The 15,095-nt window shown below is 35.1% G+C and overlaps 2 protein-coding genes across 2 annotated transcripts; both read left to right on the top strand.

Moving 5' to 3' along the window:
• The first annotated feature begins 900 nt into the window (after nt 1–900).
• Nucleotides 901–3,850, top strand: LOC131012632 (BTB/POZ domain-containing protein At3g22104-like). The gene is made up of 3 exons (XM_057940615.1): nt 901–1,241; nt 2,203–3,237; nt 3,322–3,850. The coding sequence occupies exons 1-3, from the start codon at nt 1,179–1,181 to the stop codon at nt 3,733–3,735; spliced, it is 1,512 nt and encodes a 503-aa protein (XP_057796598.1). The 5' UTR covers nt 901–1,178; the 3' UTR covers nt 3,736–3,850.
• Nucleotides 3,851–12,429: 8,579 nt separating this feature from the next.
• On the top strand, nt 12,430–15,095 carry LOC131012629 (pentatricopeptide repeat-containing protein At1g62680, mitochondrial-like). The gene is made up of 2 exons (XM_057940614.1): nt 12,430–14,600; nt 14,809–15,095. Exon 1 carries the CDS (start codon nt 12,513–12,515, stop codon nt 14,520–14,522), a length of 2,010 nt encoding a protein of 669 aa, XP_057796597.1. The 5' UTR covers nt 12,430–12,512; the 3' UTR covers nt 14,523–14,600; nt 14,809–15,095.

Raw genomic sequence — 15,095 nt, 5'->3', positions numbered from 1 at the left:
GAAAGTCGGCCTATTAAGAAGACTACTTAGAGCACTCCTAGCAGATCACCTATATGCATCACTAACTCTAAATTTAGGCTAAAACAATTAAAAATGAGATAAAAAAATGCATCCAACACATCCCCTAAATTGGATGGGACCCACAAAAATTTTTACACCTACCTAAATTCAATCTTAAATTTACACCCACCCTAAATTTATTTTAAGCTTATAATCAGTAGGGCCCACACATAATTATTATTTTTATGTAGAAAATCGGAGATCTGGTGTATGCATTTATAAAATCGAAATCTTAAAATTAAATAGGGAAGCTTTAGGGAGAAATATAGGAGCATAATTTTGGGATTTCTGCTGGGAGTGCTCTTAAGCCTGCAATTAATTTTTTTGGCTTAAAAAATACTCTTTCCGTCATTTTGGGATGTCCACAAAAATTAGTCATTCTATTTTTGAAATGTTTCTCTCACATGGATCCTTTTCTCGCCTCACCATACAATTAATTATAATTATTAATACTACTTTTAAGTGAGACATTCATCAACTTATAATATCTTAACAATTTTCATTAAAACTCGTGTCATCCTCTTTTAGGACTATTTTTTAGTGAACGTACAGAGCAGTATATCATGTAATACTACATCCGTCTAACTTATTTTGACACTTTTCTTTTTAGTTTGTTCGATTTATAATGTCAATTTTTAAAAATAACACGTGGTCCCTATATTTTCTACACACATAAAATAAATGGATTCTATTCACTTTACACTATTAACTCTTTATTGTTAATTTTCGTGTCCCCGAAAAAAGTGCCAAGATAAGTTGGACGAAAAAAAAAAAAAAAAAAGAGAACACAAACTGATTTGGAGTCGAAAGAATTGTCTGAGAGAAATAGATACATGGGCTCTAAACCAACTCCGTTTATCTGCCGTTCTTGCATTTATTTTGATCTCTCCTAGTTTAGTGTTCAACTCAACATGCGCATTTTAACGTAAGTTGCTTCACGCACACTCCTGTCTGAGAAAAACTAGTGTTCGTTTTTGCGCTGATTTGACCCACGCCCACAAAATTCAAGATTTTCACCTTTTCTTCCTCGCCCCTTTTCATTTTCCTCAGCCAAAAAAAATAAAAAAAAAATCGTCTTTTCCCCTTTTTTCATCTCTCACTGTGTGTGTGTGTTTGCTATGGAGGGAAATTGTTATCTTGAAGTGGATGTCAATGGAGAAGAGGTTTTCTTGGTTGATAAGGTACATATTCTTTTGAAATTTTAATCTGCTTTTCATTTAATTTCCCCTAACTGTGTGTGTTTGAGTGTGTGTGTGTGTGTGTCTCTGCCCTTGAAGCCTTCTTGAGAGTGCTGATATTCTATCATTGAGATGGATCAAGAAATCATGGCTAAAGCTATTAGGTGTTTGAATTTAATGTGGTCTGGTTCAACCTGAAACACATTTAGTGTCATAATTTCTTCACCTATTCTGTTTGTTTTGTTTCTCTTGTCATTTATTAGGAAAATTTAATGATACCTGACTTTACCTCTGCTTCTTGCACATCTCTAACTTAAATCAGTACTACTTCTACTCTTTTCTTGCAAGAATTTATTGCTCCATAACTCATCTCATGTTTCACTTCACAAACAACACAAGTGGATTAGAGGCATTGATAGTAGTGGTTTCTTAGCATGTACTCCCTGTGTCGCACCTAGTTTGATCAAATTCTTTTCGGCACGATATTTAAGAAATTAATGTTTAGTGTGTAAAGTGTGTCTGGTGATGGAGTGAATAAAGTGAAAAAGTCATTTCATATAAGAAAATTGATCAAGTTAGTTGGGACGGTCCGAAAAGGAATATTGATCAAGTTGATTGCCGTTACAGCCATGTGCATTGTCAAATCACCCTCCGGCCTCGACACATTCAGCCTTAATTGGTTGGAATTTTGACTCGGGTTATAAACTGTAAATAGAGATATGTACATACTATATTTATAATATTTGTAAATTCTTGGCTAAAAAGTGAACATGGGGTCAAAGTTCATTCTATTTAATTCTTAGTAATAGCCCTTGAATAAATGACTATCTTTAGCATAGTTTTTGTTGAATACTCTGCTTTAATTTCTTCTTGATTAGCCTAGATTGAAAGCAAAGCTATTACATAATGCATATCTAGGTAGAGTTTTGCATCTAAAAATGGGCTGTTTTGCTGATTGTTGTAGAGAGTTATATCGTCCTATTCGGGAAGGATGAGCAAATTGCTCGGCAAAATGAGGGATGCAACGGGTAATGTGAAGGTGATATTCCACGGCTTCCCCGGCGGCGCGGAGAGTTTTGAGCTGATCACGAGGTTCTGCTACGACAAGGGGAAGGCCGGCATCATCAATGCCTCGAACATCCTTCCCCTCGCCTCAGCTGCACATTTTATGGAGATCGAGCATCTCAGCGAGCAGATTGAGAGGTCGTTGGAAGAGATCAATCATTGGAGCTTGTCCGAGGTTGTGATGGCGTTGAAGCAGCAGCAACGCGTTGGAGGTGCTGTGCTCGATAAGTTGCTGAGCTCTCTCGTTGGGAGGATTGTCTCGTGCTCTGAGACGAGCCCTTCCTCGTCTGCAGCTTCCTCATCGGGCAGCTCGTGTGATGGTATCGGGGCAACGTGGTGGTTTGAGGAGCTCGTGGCGTTGGATGCCCGTGTGGTTGAGATGGTGACGAGGCAGATGGCGCTGAGGAGGCTCGACAGCGGATTGATCATTAGGTTTCTGCTCCACTACCTGAAATCGAGATCTGCATCCGCCTCGTTGGATGAGAGAGTTGGGATTGTTGAAGAAGTAGTTGAGATGCTTGGCATTTTGGATGTGAGGTGTGTCTCCTGCAAGAGCTTGTTTGAGCTGCTGAGGGTTGTGATGAAGGTGAGGGTGAGCCGACGGTGCAGGAACGTGGTGGAGGGCGCGATTGGGTCGTTGCTGGATCAGGCGAGGCTCGATGATCTGCTCATCCCATCCTCACCATCAAGGTGCTACTTGTATAATGTGAATTTGGTGTTGAGTTTCTTGAGATCCTTTCTTGGGGAGGAGGTTGGTTCGGTTCCGTTGAGCCGGATGGCGCGCGTGGCGGGCTTGGTCGACTCGTATCTGGCTGAGATCGCGCCCGATCCGTGGTTGAAGCCATCGAAGTTCTTGGCTGTGGTCAGGGCACTTCCTGACTCGGCTAGAGACTCTTTCGATGCAGTTTATCATGCCGTCAATTTGTATCTTGAGGTATGAAATCGTGTTCATATTCGTGTTCGTGTTCGTGTTCTTGTTTTGTGTTGTCTTGCTAAAGTAAAGATCCTCGCGATGCAGGTGCACCGGGGTTTGTCGGAGGAGGAAAGGAGGATACTCTGCTGCAGCATAAACTATGAGAAGCTGTCGCCGACAGCGTTGAGCCATCTCATCGGAAATGCTCGTTTCCCGTGGGAACACGTGGCTCTCGCCCTCGTCTCTCGGCGAAGCAAGCTGAGAAGCTTGCTTCGGCCCGCGGGTACTACTTATGAGGGAGGGAGAGTCGAGGGTTGTGACCAAGTTGTGCTCTACGCGAGGCAACTGAATGCCTCGGACAAGCACAAGAAGGTAAAACCTCGTCTGCAAGGAATGCAGACGAGGGTTTCAGAGGTGGAGATGGTTTGTAGGAAAATGCAGCCTCAAAATGTAAAGATGAGGAAATCAAGAACTTCAAGGCTTGTGTATGGTAGATCTTTGCCTTTGCTTTGTTCCTAGCTAGTATTGCAATTCAATCTTTTAGTTAATTTGCTTAGTCTTTTGTACATCCAAAAAAGTTTATTGTAGATGTTGATATACATAGAGTGAGAAATTGCTAAACATCGTTTTTCTATACGGACATTCGTATGTATTCTAATAGGTTTTTTTTGTAGATATTATATTGTCTTCATTCGCCAAAATTATATCATTTTTGTCATTTTTTGCTACGTGAAAAGTGTCACTTTTTTTTTTTTGGATACATGATTCACGTCTTTTCCTTATCATTTATCTTTATAAATAGCTCTTATTTACAAAAAAAAAAAAAAAAATACCTCTTGTTCAATCTCAACCATCTATTTCATATAATGATGGGATCTTTTCTCCAGTAAAAAGAAAATACCAATCATTTTATTAAAATCCGTACTTAGCCAAATTGATATACTTTTGGTGGATAGAGGGAATATTAGATCATGTGAATGCTTCGTACCATGCAGACATTTACACAATAAATTTTGTATTTTTCTTTGCAGTATTATTTGTGTGCTACTCGCTCCATCCACAAAAAATAAAACACATTCTTTTGGGCAAAGTCATAAAATGGGTGGTTAGAGGAGAAAGAGTCCTACCATAGTCCATTATATAAAATACGTGGTTGAGATTGAATTAAAGATAATTTTTTTTGTAAATAAGGAGTATCGGTAAGGATCAAAGATAAGAAAAAAAGGTGGGCCTATATACTAAAAAGGAAAGTGGCCCATTTTTCATGGACGCCAAATATAATAATTATGCTCTATTTTTGGTGGACGGATAGAGTATTACACAAAAATTTAGTCCAGTGAGGTCAAAGTTATTTATTTGTTTCATTGATTCTAAAAGACAAGCTTTCAGCTTGTTTAAAAAAATGTTCCTCCATACAAAATATAGTTCAATGAGGTCAAAGTTATTTATTTGTTTCATTATTTTGTCGTTGAATTTTATGTTGCAATATATTTTTTGGAAAACACTAAAAATTAGGAATTTTGAATAGAATACGAATTGTGAGCACAAATCATTGTTCACCATAAAAAAATTTGATGCCACTAATAATTTATGTGTTATTACAATAAAATTAAATGTACAAAAAATATTAACATAGATTAAAAGTGAAGAATGCCCACAAAAGTGACTACCCTGTCATTCCTAATTAATAATATATATATATATAATACTCTCTCCGTCCCTGAAATAAGTTCCTCTTTTTCCTTTTTGGGACGTCCTCCAAATAAGTTCCTCTTTCTTTCTTTTCATTTTTGGCAACTACCCCACCACTAATAATACTTTATTTATTCTTACTTTTCACTATTTCACCACTCCCAATACTAATTATAACACCTTTTCACCTTTTCACCTTTTCACCACTCCCAATACTAATTATAACATATTTTTCTCCACTATCAATACACTTTACCATTTTTTCTTAAAACCCGTGCCGTCCCCAAAGATGAACTTATTTTGGGGACGGAGGGAGTAAGTGTTTTTAAATAAATTTAATTAGCGAAATGTAATTGGAAATTGAGGAGAAAATTATAAATATGAAAAATGCCAGCCATATATATCCTTAAAAATTGCAGCCAATTCGTTTTTCAAAAAAGCAAAATATTAAATTTGAGTTGGTTTCCAGGAGCAAAGTATCCATGAACCATGATACCGGTTCTCACCAAGAGCTATAAATAAAAAATATCCACAACTCAAGAAACAACATGCGTTAGTTTATTTTTTTATGATAATAATTATTTAACCAAATAAATGAATAATACAAGTTCTCGTGAGTAAAAATAACAATTATCGTGAAAAAAGTAATGTTTGACAAACAATACATTTCTTCATATCAATTATTACTTTTCATCAAACAATAATTACTTTGAATTACTCGTACTTTTTAACCGGCCTGAGACTTGCAACCCGCGCTCTGCCCACCCCAACTAGCGCCTAGACTCGCGCCCCAGCCCTACCCCGACCTGTAATCCTGTATCACCCATACACCTAGTCTCACCGAAGTTTTTGCCATTAAATTTACAAATGGCCGAACAATTATATTCCAAACCATTTTTTTTTTCTTTTTTCCCCCTTAATTCTAATATTTTAATTTTTTAAGTTATATGTTTTTATTTATTTTATATATTAAAAAATGGGGAAATAGCACCAAAATCCTTGTGGTTTCGTGAAATTCGCATATTTCCCTTGACCTTCAAAAGGTAGTGATAAAATCCTTAACCGTTGCTCCGATTCTCATTTTTTCCTTAAGTGGCGTTTTCCAACCATTAATTAGATGACGTGTCACCAACATGGCACACTTATGCTGAGTAGATTAATTAGAAGCTAAACGACGTCGTTTTGCGGCTAACATAATAGCGTCAAAATCCATGAAGTTTGGCGTGATTCTCGTTTTTCCCTTGACCTTAAAATGATGTTTTCTCGCTGTTTTTCTGAGCTTCTTGTTGAGACTGTTTGGTTTGGTTGAGGGAACAAGGCGGTCGGAGGTTGTGTGTCGTTATCTGACTTAGGGGCAGAGTTGACAGAGATGAGAAAGGTTGGGGTCGGCGGTGGTGGTGTCGTTGCGCTGCCCAGCCAAGGGCGGATGGGAGGGGACTGAGAGGGAGATTCCGAAGGTGTTGCAGTTTGAGGGAGTACAGACGAAGGACGAGACCGACGCTCCTCGTCGGAGTTACAACAATGGCCGCCTCGTGCTTGTGTGTCCGTGGCGGTCGGAGAAAAAGAGAGGAGAGGGGATCTGTAAAGAGAAGAGAGAGGGGTTAGCGGGAGAGAAGCGGCCTGGTCGCGGCGGCCAGAGGAGAAGAGAGAAGAGGGGATCTGTAAAGATAGGAGAGAGGGGTTAGCGGGAGAGAGGAGGCCTGGTCGTGGCGGCCGGAGGAGAAGAGAGGAGAGGGGATCTGTAAAGAGAGGAAAGAGAGGTTAGCGGGAGAAAGGTGACCGGCGGCCTGGTCGCGGCGGCCAGAGGAGAAGAGAGGAGATGGGCGAATCATCTCTGAAGAACCCTAATTTCATTTAAAACGGCGACGTTTAATGTTCTCGCTTAAACACAGTCAGCGATTCGCCGAAAATTTAATCCTACGTGGATTTCCGACAGCCATGTTAGCATAAGTTTAGGAGCCGATCAATTTTATGGGAAAAATAAGAATCGGGATTAAGTTCAAGGATTTAATCACTACCTTTCGAAGGTCAAGGGAAATATGCGAATTTCGCGAAACCACATGAAATTTGGTGCTATTTCCCCTTAAAAAATTATTAGTAGAACATTACATAATTATGCTAAAACATTAAATGGTCAAGAGCAATGCACACAACAATAATAAAATATGTATTTTGTGTAAAGAACAAAAAAAATTAAAACGTTACACATGAATAAAATAATTATATATTATTAAAAATTATTTGCTTTTGTTTATTTTATATATTGAAAATTTATTAATAGGACAATATATAATTATTATAAACTGGTAGTATGTCATATATTATAATTTATTTTTAAGAAACATTAACTCATTAATTTCATCTAACTAATTAATTGATTATTAAATAATTCTTAATATTATATATAAAAAAAGCTATTTGCATGTACTTTCGTACTACTCTATTCAAAGTAATTAAATCTTACTATATATAAAATAGAGAAGTGATTCATTCCTTTTTAAAAAAGAGATAATATAATAAATTTATTATCAACTAATATAAATTATTTTCAAAAAATCTAAAGCCAATATTTTCTGATATCAGCGGATGTATTTTTGCAAAAAGTGTATAACATTTTAACTTTTATTTTTTATTCTTTACACAAAACACATATTTTACTATTTTTGTGCGAAGTATTCTTGACTATTTAATGTCATAATTCAAAAAACAAATATTTCTTTTGTTTTTTTTAAAACCTACTCGACCATTTAATGTTTTAGCACAATTCAAAAATTATACTCCCTCCGTCGTGATATCGTTTCCACATTTGCCATTTCGATCCGTCTACGATATAGTTTCCACTTCCATTTATAGAAGTATGGTCCACAAATTTCCACACACAACAATAGTGGGATCCAAACTCCACTCACTACAAAATCCACTACTATCAACCATTTTTCTTAAAACTCGTGTCGTCCACAATGTGGAAACGATATCGCGGACAGAGGGAGTATATTTTTTTAACTTTCTTTGTAGGGCAATTATTAATTTACTTTTTTGGTGGATAAATAAATTAAATAAATAGACCAAAAAAAAATCCATTTTTTACAGCACGCTCTAGGGATATGACTCAAAAAAAGCATGAAGAAAATTATTCATTTGCTTATGACCGTCGATTTTGGTCTTTCATTTTCTTTTTCTATTTTTCTTTTCTTTTCTTTTGAATTCTTTTTTGTTTAAATTCCCCATTTTTCTCTTCATGGAACAATATAATTTACTTATTTTAAATATCAAATTAATATGTTTTAATTTTAATTATACATACAATTCTAATTGTTAGAGTAAAATTTGTACTCTATTATATTGTTATTATGTAGATAAGTAATAATATCTACAAATGTTCTTCTCTGAGTGTTTGTGTCAGTCTCTTCATATGTTCTAAGTTGAAGTTGAGACATTCAGTGCCTTCATACTTGTATTTAGCAGATAACTCCAAAGTTATCTTATGCGATCTTTTAGGATATACATGGGCACGATTTTACAGATTGAATGAAGCCTTATTGGAGCATAGTTACAGATAGATTAAGATCATCCAAGCAGAGTCTTCATCATGTTTCCTTCTATGACTAGGAAAGGATTAACTTGGGTAACAAGAAGGTTTGAAACCTATAAAAGGAGGCCAATTTCGTTCATAAGGGCTGGGGGAAATTTGTGCTCAACAGCCCTCACGATGTAGTTGAGAATTCTCGTTCATGCTTTGTGTCCCCCGGGACTTGGTACCGTTTGTAGTGCATTCATTGATATAGTACTTTTATAGTACTTTGATATAGTACTTTTATTTCATTGAGAATCCAAGTGAGTCATACACTTGAGCGTACATTGTAAAAGAGTTATAAACTCTTCTTTATTTTTGGTTCTTTGTTTCTCAAGGGATTAGGTGTGCCTAGGAAGTTAGTTGTTGTCTAGTTTAGTTATTCACCGTTGATGAGGTTTTGGGAAGATGTAGAGGCTAAGTAAGAGGGCGTCTTATTGTGTAAGTCTTTTGTACATCTTAACTTCATATATATAGTGGATAATTTTCCCTGGGCGAGACCCCCCAAACGTAGGTGCGTTATCACCAAACTGGTTTATCATTCTGTGTGTTTCATCTTTCGTACTTACATTCGCTGTTACAAAATATCTCACCACATGTTCTATGGATTAGTGATTTTTTCACTAATTTTAAATAAGAATTGTGAATTATAGAATTACATTCAATACGTAGATGTAATTATAATAATTATACACTGAGATTTATGAAATTTAAAATTTGGTGTGACTTAAAGTTGCTTTTCGAGTTTATAGTTACGGCTTTCCTAATATTCTACATAACATATTTATTTTATAGTTATCATTTTATTTTCAACTTTAATTTAGTAATTTTGTGCCTCTATTAATTAGAATAATGTAATTTACATAAGTATTACTCCCTCCGTCCACGAAAGAACTTCATAGGAGGGAGTGACATGAGTTTTAATAAAATATTTTCTCAATCTTTAAAAGTGTCACATGACATAAAATTACACATATCAAGGAGGATCGAGTATAATTTTACACGCATACCCGACCCTTAATTATATTTCCCAACTTCAAAATTTCATTTAATTATAATATTATGACATGGGTAAAATTGAAAGTTTAGTTCTATTGTAGTCTAAAATTCCACAATATGACACTTAAAAGAGGACGAAAAAAAAAAAAAAAAAAAAACTCTACATTATGACACTTATTTAAAGATGGAGGGATTATTGTATAATGTATTGAGAGTGGAGAAAAAAGTTGTAAAGTGTAATGTGAATTGTGAAAAAATATTAATAATTTATTGTGATGTTTTAATTAATGTTAATTGAAGAGATGCTTAATTATGTGAGTAATTTACTAACTAACTAATGGAAGAAAACTTACCTGCGAAAAATAATTAAGACAAGAAAACTTCCGAATTATATTAATGGGTACACAAGAATAAAGAAACAACCACTTTCATAGCGGCAAGGGCGATGGTGAATGAAAGAGGAAGAGAATCGATGTCTTCCGGATCATATGACATCAAAGACATTCTTGTTATGGCGCGTGATAATTTATTGATTGGCATGAAGCATGTGTATTGAGAGGCAAATGAGGCGGCTCATGCACTAGCTCATTTTGCGGGGCGCGGTGATGCTTCGGTTGAGTGGTCTTGTAATTTCCCTAGTTGGTCGAGGGACATTGTTGCTTCCAATATTCATAAATATACGAGTTTTACTTCGGTTTCAAAAAAAAAAAAAGAATAAAGAAACAACCACTTTGAAGCTAAAATTTATCCCTAACACTATATAACCACATTCTGGAACTGCAGTATCATCCCCCAAATCCACCCAACACTCCTCGCCTGTAAGAGTGTCGTCGGCAGGGGATGAGGGGGTGACCGAGACATCGACGGCGGCGAAGGAAGGGGTTAGAGTTTGAGAAGTGGGAAGAGAGGAAGACGGCGAGTGAGAGAACTTAGGTTAGGGTTTGAGTATAATACGAAGAACATTAGAGGGAGAGAGAGAGAGAGAAAGAGAGAGAGTGACTTAATTCAATTACTAATTTAATTATTCACTGATTTAATTAATTTGTTAATAAAGTAAGTTTAACGTGTGGGCCATATTAGGTTTTAATGTAAATGAAATGAAATAAGTAAGGGTAAATGGGGTATGTTCAAGTGGTGGGATATAGTCCCAAAATAGGTAGGAAGTTCTATTGTGAAAGTCCCAAAATGAAAAAATATGATGTTCTTTCGTGGACGAATGAAGTATTATTTATCAATAAATTAATGAAAAATATTTCTCTCAATGTTATTCTAATTTTTGCAATAACAATTTTATCTTGTTAACATTGTAGAAAATGTTTTATCCTTAACCAATAAGCTTCTCAATTAATTCAAACTAAATGAAATTGTTATTATTTTTATTATTTTACTATTATATACCTAAAGGAGAACAAAATAAATTGTGATAACATTTGTCATGGTACAAATACTTTTGTATGGTAAAAATCTTTGAAATAAAAGTAATTAAGATGATAGTAAAATAAATTAAAACAATTTAGGTTTTGCATTAATAATTCAAATATAATATGTATCGAAAAATATCATATAATATGAATAAATAATTATTAATACATACTAGATCATGTTAGAAACAAATTAAAAGTACTGATTATATTATTGGGAACACATAGATGGAACCATTTATGATTTATTGTTTGTATTTATTTTTTGGCAACTTTATTTTAATAAAAAATATCATGATTATGTTTGTTAGGATTCTTTGTTTACTTTCATTTGCCCAATTCATGATTCTTTGTTTGCATTCATTTGTTTCTGAATATCATAATATGCCCAATTCATTTGTTTAACCAATTTTGTATTTTCAGATTATTAGTTAAACTTTTGTTTTGATATTGATGATTTAATATTACTAGCATTTGCATCCTGTGTAATACACGGGAAAATATTTTTTAATTTTTATATTTATATAAATACTAATTCAATTATCATACTCATAAATATAATAAAAATTAATTTTAACTAAATATATATTAAAAAAATAAAAAAGAATTTACAATTATAAATTTTGATACTATGAAAAGCAAAAAAAAAACTAATAAAAAATAATTAAAAATATTTTTTTTTTCAAAAAGATGAGAGAGGAGAGAGAAATTTATAATATTTTAATATTTAAACAAATTTAATTTGTACATTTTAAATCAAATATTTGTATAAAATATATCAAATTAAAGCTTTTATCGTGATCTTTAATTTGATATGCATATTAAATATTTTATAATTAATCGAATTTCACAATTTTAGAAGTAAATAAAACAACAAATCAGAAGTTAAAGAAATGAAAAATAAAAAGAAAAATACTGTTTAAATATAAACCTTCAATTTTATTATGACTACAAAATTGTCACTCAATTTTGAAATTGACTTCAAATTGGAAAGTACCTTTTAATATAATATAGATTTGTTCAAAATGAAACTGACTTAAATTATTTTCTTTACAATATGGAGATTTAATTATTACTATAAGATACTCATTAAATTTAATATATACAATTTCAAATCACATAATAGTTTAATTAAAATAAATTATTTTTTGTTACCAAATAATTTAACTTATAAATGATGATATTTTGACATTTTTATATATATATTTTTTCATTATCAATATATTATGGTCCGTGCATAGCATGAGTGGCATACAACAAGAATAACAACAACATGGCATATAACACAACAACAACAACAATAATAATAATAATAATAATAATAATAATAATAATAATAATAATAATAATAATAAACAACACAAAATGTTAATTAACTCTCGAAATAATTGCAAACATTTCGAAATAATTGCATATTCAAACTTAAAATTCTCAACTTCTGTTGAAGAGGCTCTAAAGTTATTGGGCATAAATTGAAATCACCTCATGTTTGGGCCCAATATATTTTATCTTTTACTATATATTCTATAAGTGAAACTCTTCTTTCTCACTTTTGTACCTTACTTCAGATCTAATCTCTCTTTCTTCACATTAAATCTCAACGCCGATTAAGGATGATGGCCAGAAGAGCTGTTGTTTCTGCAATTGATCTCATTCATCGAAGAGGATTTCTCAATCCATGGTCGCAGCATCAATCGGGTATTCTCTCTCCTCTGTTCTCTCTCTTCTCTTCCGAGGCTTCTCAACCTAAGCGGTCTAGAATCGATTTCAGTTGTGTTAAAGAAGTAGACGATGTTATTCAATTGTTTCAAAAAATAAAGAGTTTGCGGCCAGAGCCTTCTGTTCGCCTCTACAACAAACTCATGAGTGTTAGTGTAAAGATTGAGCAGTATTATTTTGCCATTGATGTGTTCGATGAAATGCTTGGGATGGGTGTCCCGGTTGATAATTACACAAGAAATATTGCTGTCAACTGTTGTTGTCTCTTAAAAGATATATACTCAGCTTTTTCTATAATGGGATTCTTTCTCAAGAGAGGTCACGAACCAGATGTCGTGACTTTCGGCACTCTCATAAAAGGGTTATTCTTAGTTAATAAGGAGGCTGAAGCCGTGAAACTGTTCGAAAAGATTTTGGATTTAAAACTTTGTGAGCCCAGTAATGTTATGATTCTGCACGTGATTGATGGGCTGTGCAAAACTGAACATGTCATTGAAGCCCATGATTGGCTTCATAGATTAGAAAGTAGTGGGTGGCGCCCCAACATTTACGCTTATACTGCACTAATTGATGGATTTTGCAATGGTGGAATGGTGGACAATGCCTTCAAGCTTCTAACCAAAATGGTTGGGAAGGGTATTTTACCTGACATTGTTGCTTATAATACCATGATTAATGCATACTGTAAGGAAGAAAAGATGGAAACGGCTGAAAATATGTTGGAAATAATGATGCAACAAAATATTTGTCCGGATGTCTTCACATATTCTTCGCTTATTGAAGGGCTCTGCTTGAAGGGTGAAATCGAAAGAGCTAAACAGTTACTTGATTCCATGGTAGAGAGGGGCCTTAAACCCAATATTGTTAACTATAGCACCTTGCTAAATGGATATTGTAAGAAGGGAAGCGTGGATGAAGCTTGGCTTATTTTTCTTGAAATTCCCGATAAAGGTCTCGAGCATGATTTGCAAACTTATAGTACATTATTGGATGGGTTGTTGAAGCGTGGGATGGTTGATGAAGCTCTGCTTCTGCTGTCCGAGATGGTGGAGAAGGGTATCTCGCCTGATGTTGTCACATGCAGCATATTGATAGATGGATATTGTTCGCAGGGCGAGATGGTTAGAGCTAGAGAGCTCTTCAATTCTATGGCAAAGACGGGGATCAAGCACGATATATTCACCTATTGTATCTTGATTAAGGGATACTGCAAGGCTGGAAACCTTGATGAAGCGTGGCGTTTCTTCAATGAAATCTCGCGTGTAGGTCTCAAACACTCGACCGTGTCATACAACACGATGATGCATGGGCTAATATGCCTAAGTAGTTTTTCAGATGGGTGGAAGCTTTTCCAAGATATGGAAGCTCAGAATCTACATCCGAATCCCTACACCTACACCATCTTGTTGGATGGCTTGTGTAGGATCTGTCACATGACTGAGGCGTTGGCATTTTTGAGGGTGATGGAGGCGAAAGGCGTGAATCCTGGTATAGTTTTGTACAGTGTTCTGATCAACGGCTTGTGCAAAGGCCGAAGACTTGATGAAGCTATAAGGCTCTTCAACCATCTCCCTTCCAAGGGCTTAAATCCTGATGCACACATCTACAGCATGATACTTGATTCCCTCTACCATGAAGGGCGCGAAGGGGAGGCGAGGAGGTTGATGGTGGAGATGGAAAGGAGCGGCTGCATGCCTAATGGTGTGACGTTCAACATTATTGTGTGGCATCTGGTGAAGAGCAAAAAGGTGCATGAGGCAATACCTTTCTTGGAGGAGATGTGCAGGAGAGGATTCAAGGTTAATTCAGAGATCATTTCTGCATTGCTTCAGGAACTAAGAATTAGAGAAGGTAAAGATGAGAAATTGCAAGAGATTGTTAAGAAAGTTTGTGCTCAAAATTGAGAGAGGTCTGCAATCTACTCTCAGCTTTTCTCTTGTCTCTAACGCTTGGATTATTCAAGGGTTGTGTACGTTGACAAGGTAATTTTACTTTTGGCATTGTAAATGCAAATGCTTTTGTACAATCGCTGCTAGTAATTTTGCTTTTGACATTGGAATTTTTCTTGGAGATGTCTACGACTCGAATTGACTTTTAAATCTTGGCAAATTGTGCAAATCATATAATATCCTTTCGTTGTACACACATTTAAAGTGAATTTCCTTTACAGTGTGTCTAAATTTTTTACAGGGAAGCTGAGACTGCGAAGAAGCCTTTGTGTAAGGGCTACATTGGTGTCCCACGGAAACTCAGCCGGGAGCACAGGGACGTCAAGCTGGCTCAGATATGCGGCACCATCGCCTATTGGAGTATATTTGAAATGTTGCAGCAAAGTTAATTTTGTTGCCTTAGTTTCTGTTAGTTAGTTACAGCAGAGGTTAGTTAGCTACAGTAGACGGTAGTTAGCAAGTTAATTGTAATCATCTTCTTGAAGCTTCTATTTCGATGTATAAATAGAGCAGCTTCTACATCTTGTA

Source organism: Salvia miltiorrhiza, chromosome 2 (genome assembly GCF_028751815.1).
Source record: "Salvia miltiorrhiza cultivar Shanhuang (shh) chromosome 2, IMPLAD_Smil_shh, whole genome shotgun sequence".
NCBI classification, from domain to species: Eukaryota; Viridiplantae; Streptophyta; class Magnoliopsida; order Lamiales; family Lamiaceae; genus Salvia; species Salvia miltiorrhiza.
This window is presented reverse-complemented; position numbering and strand designations above follow the sequence as displayed.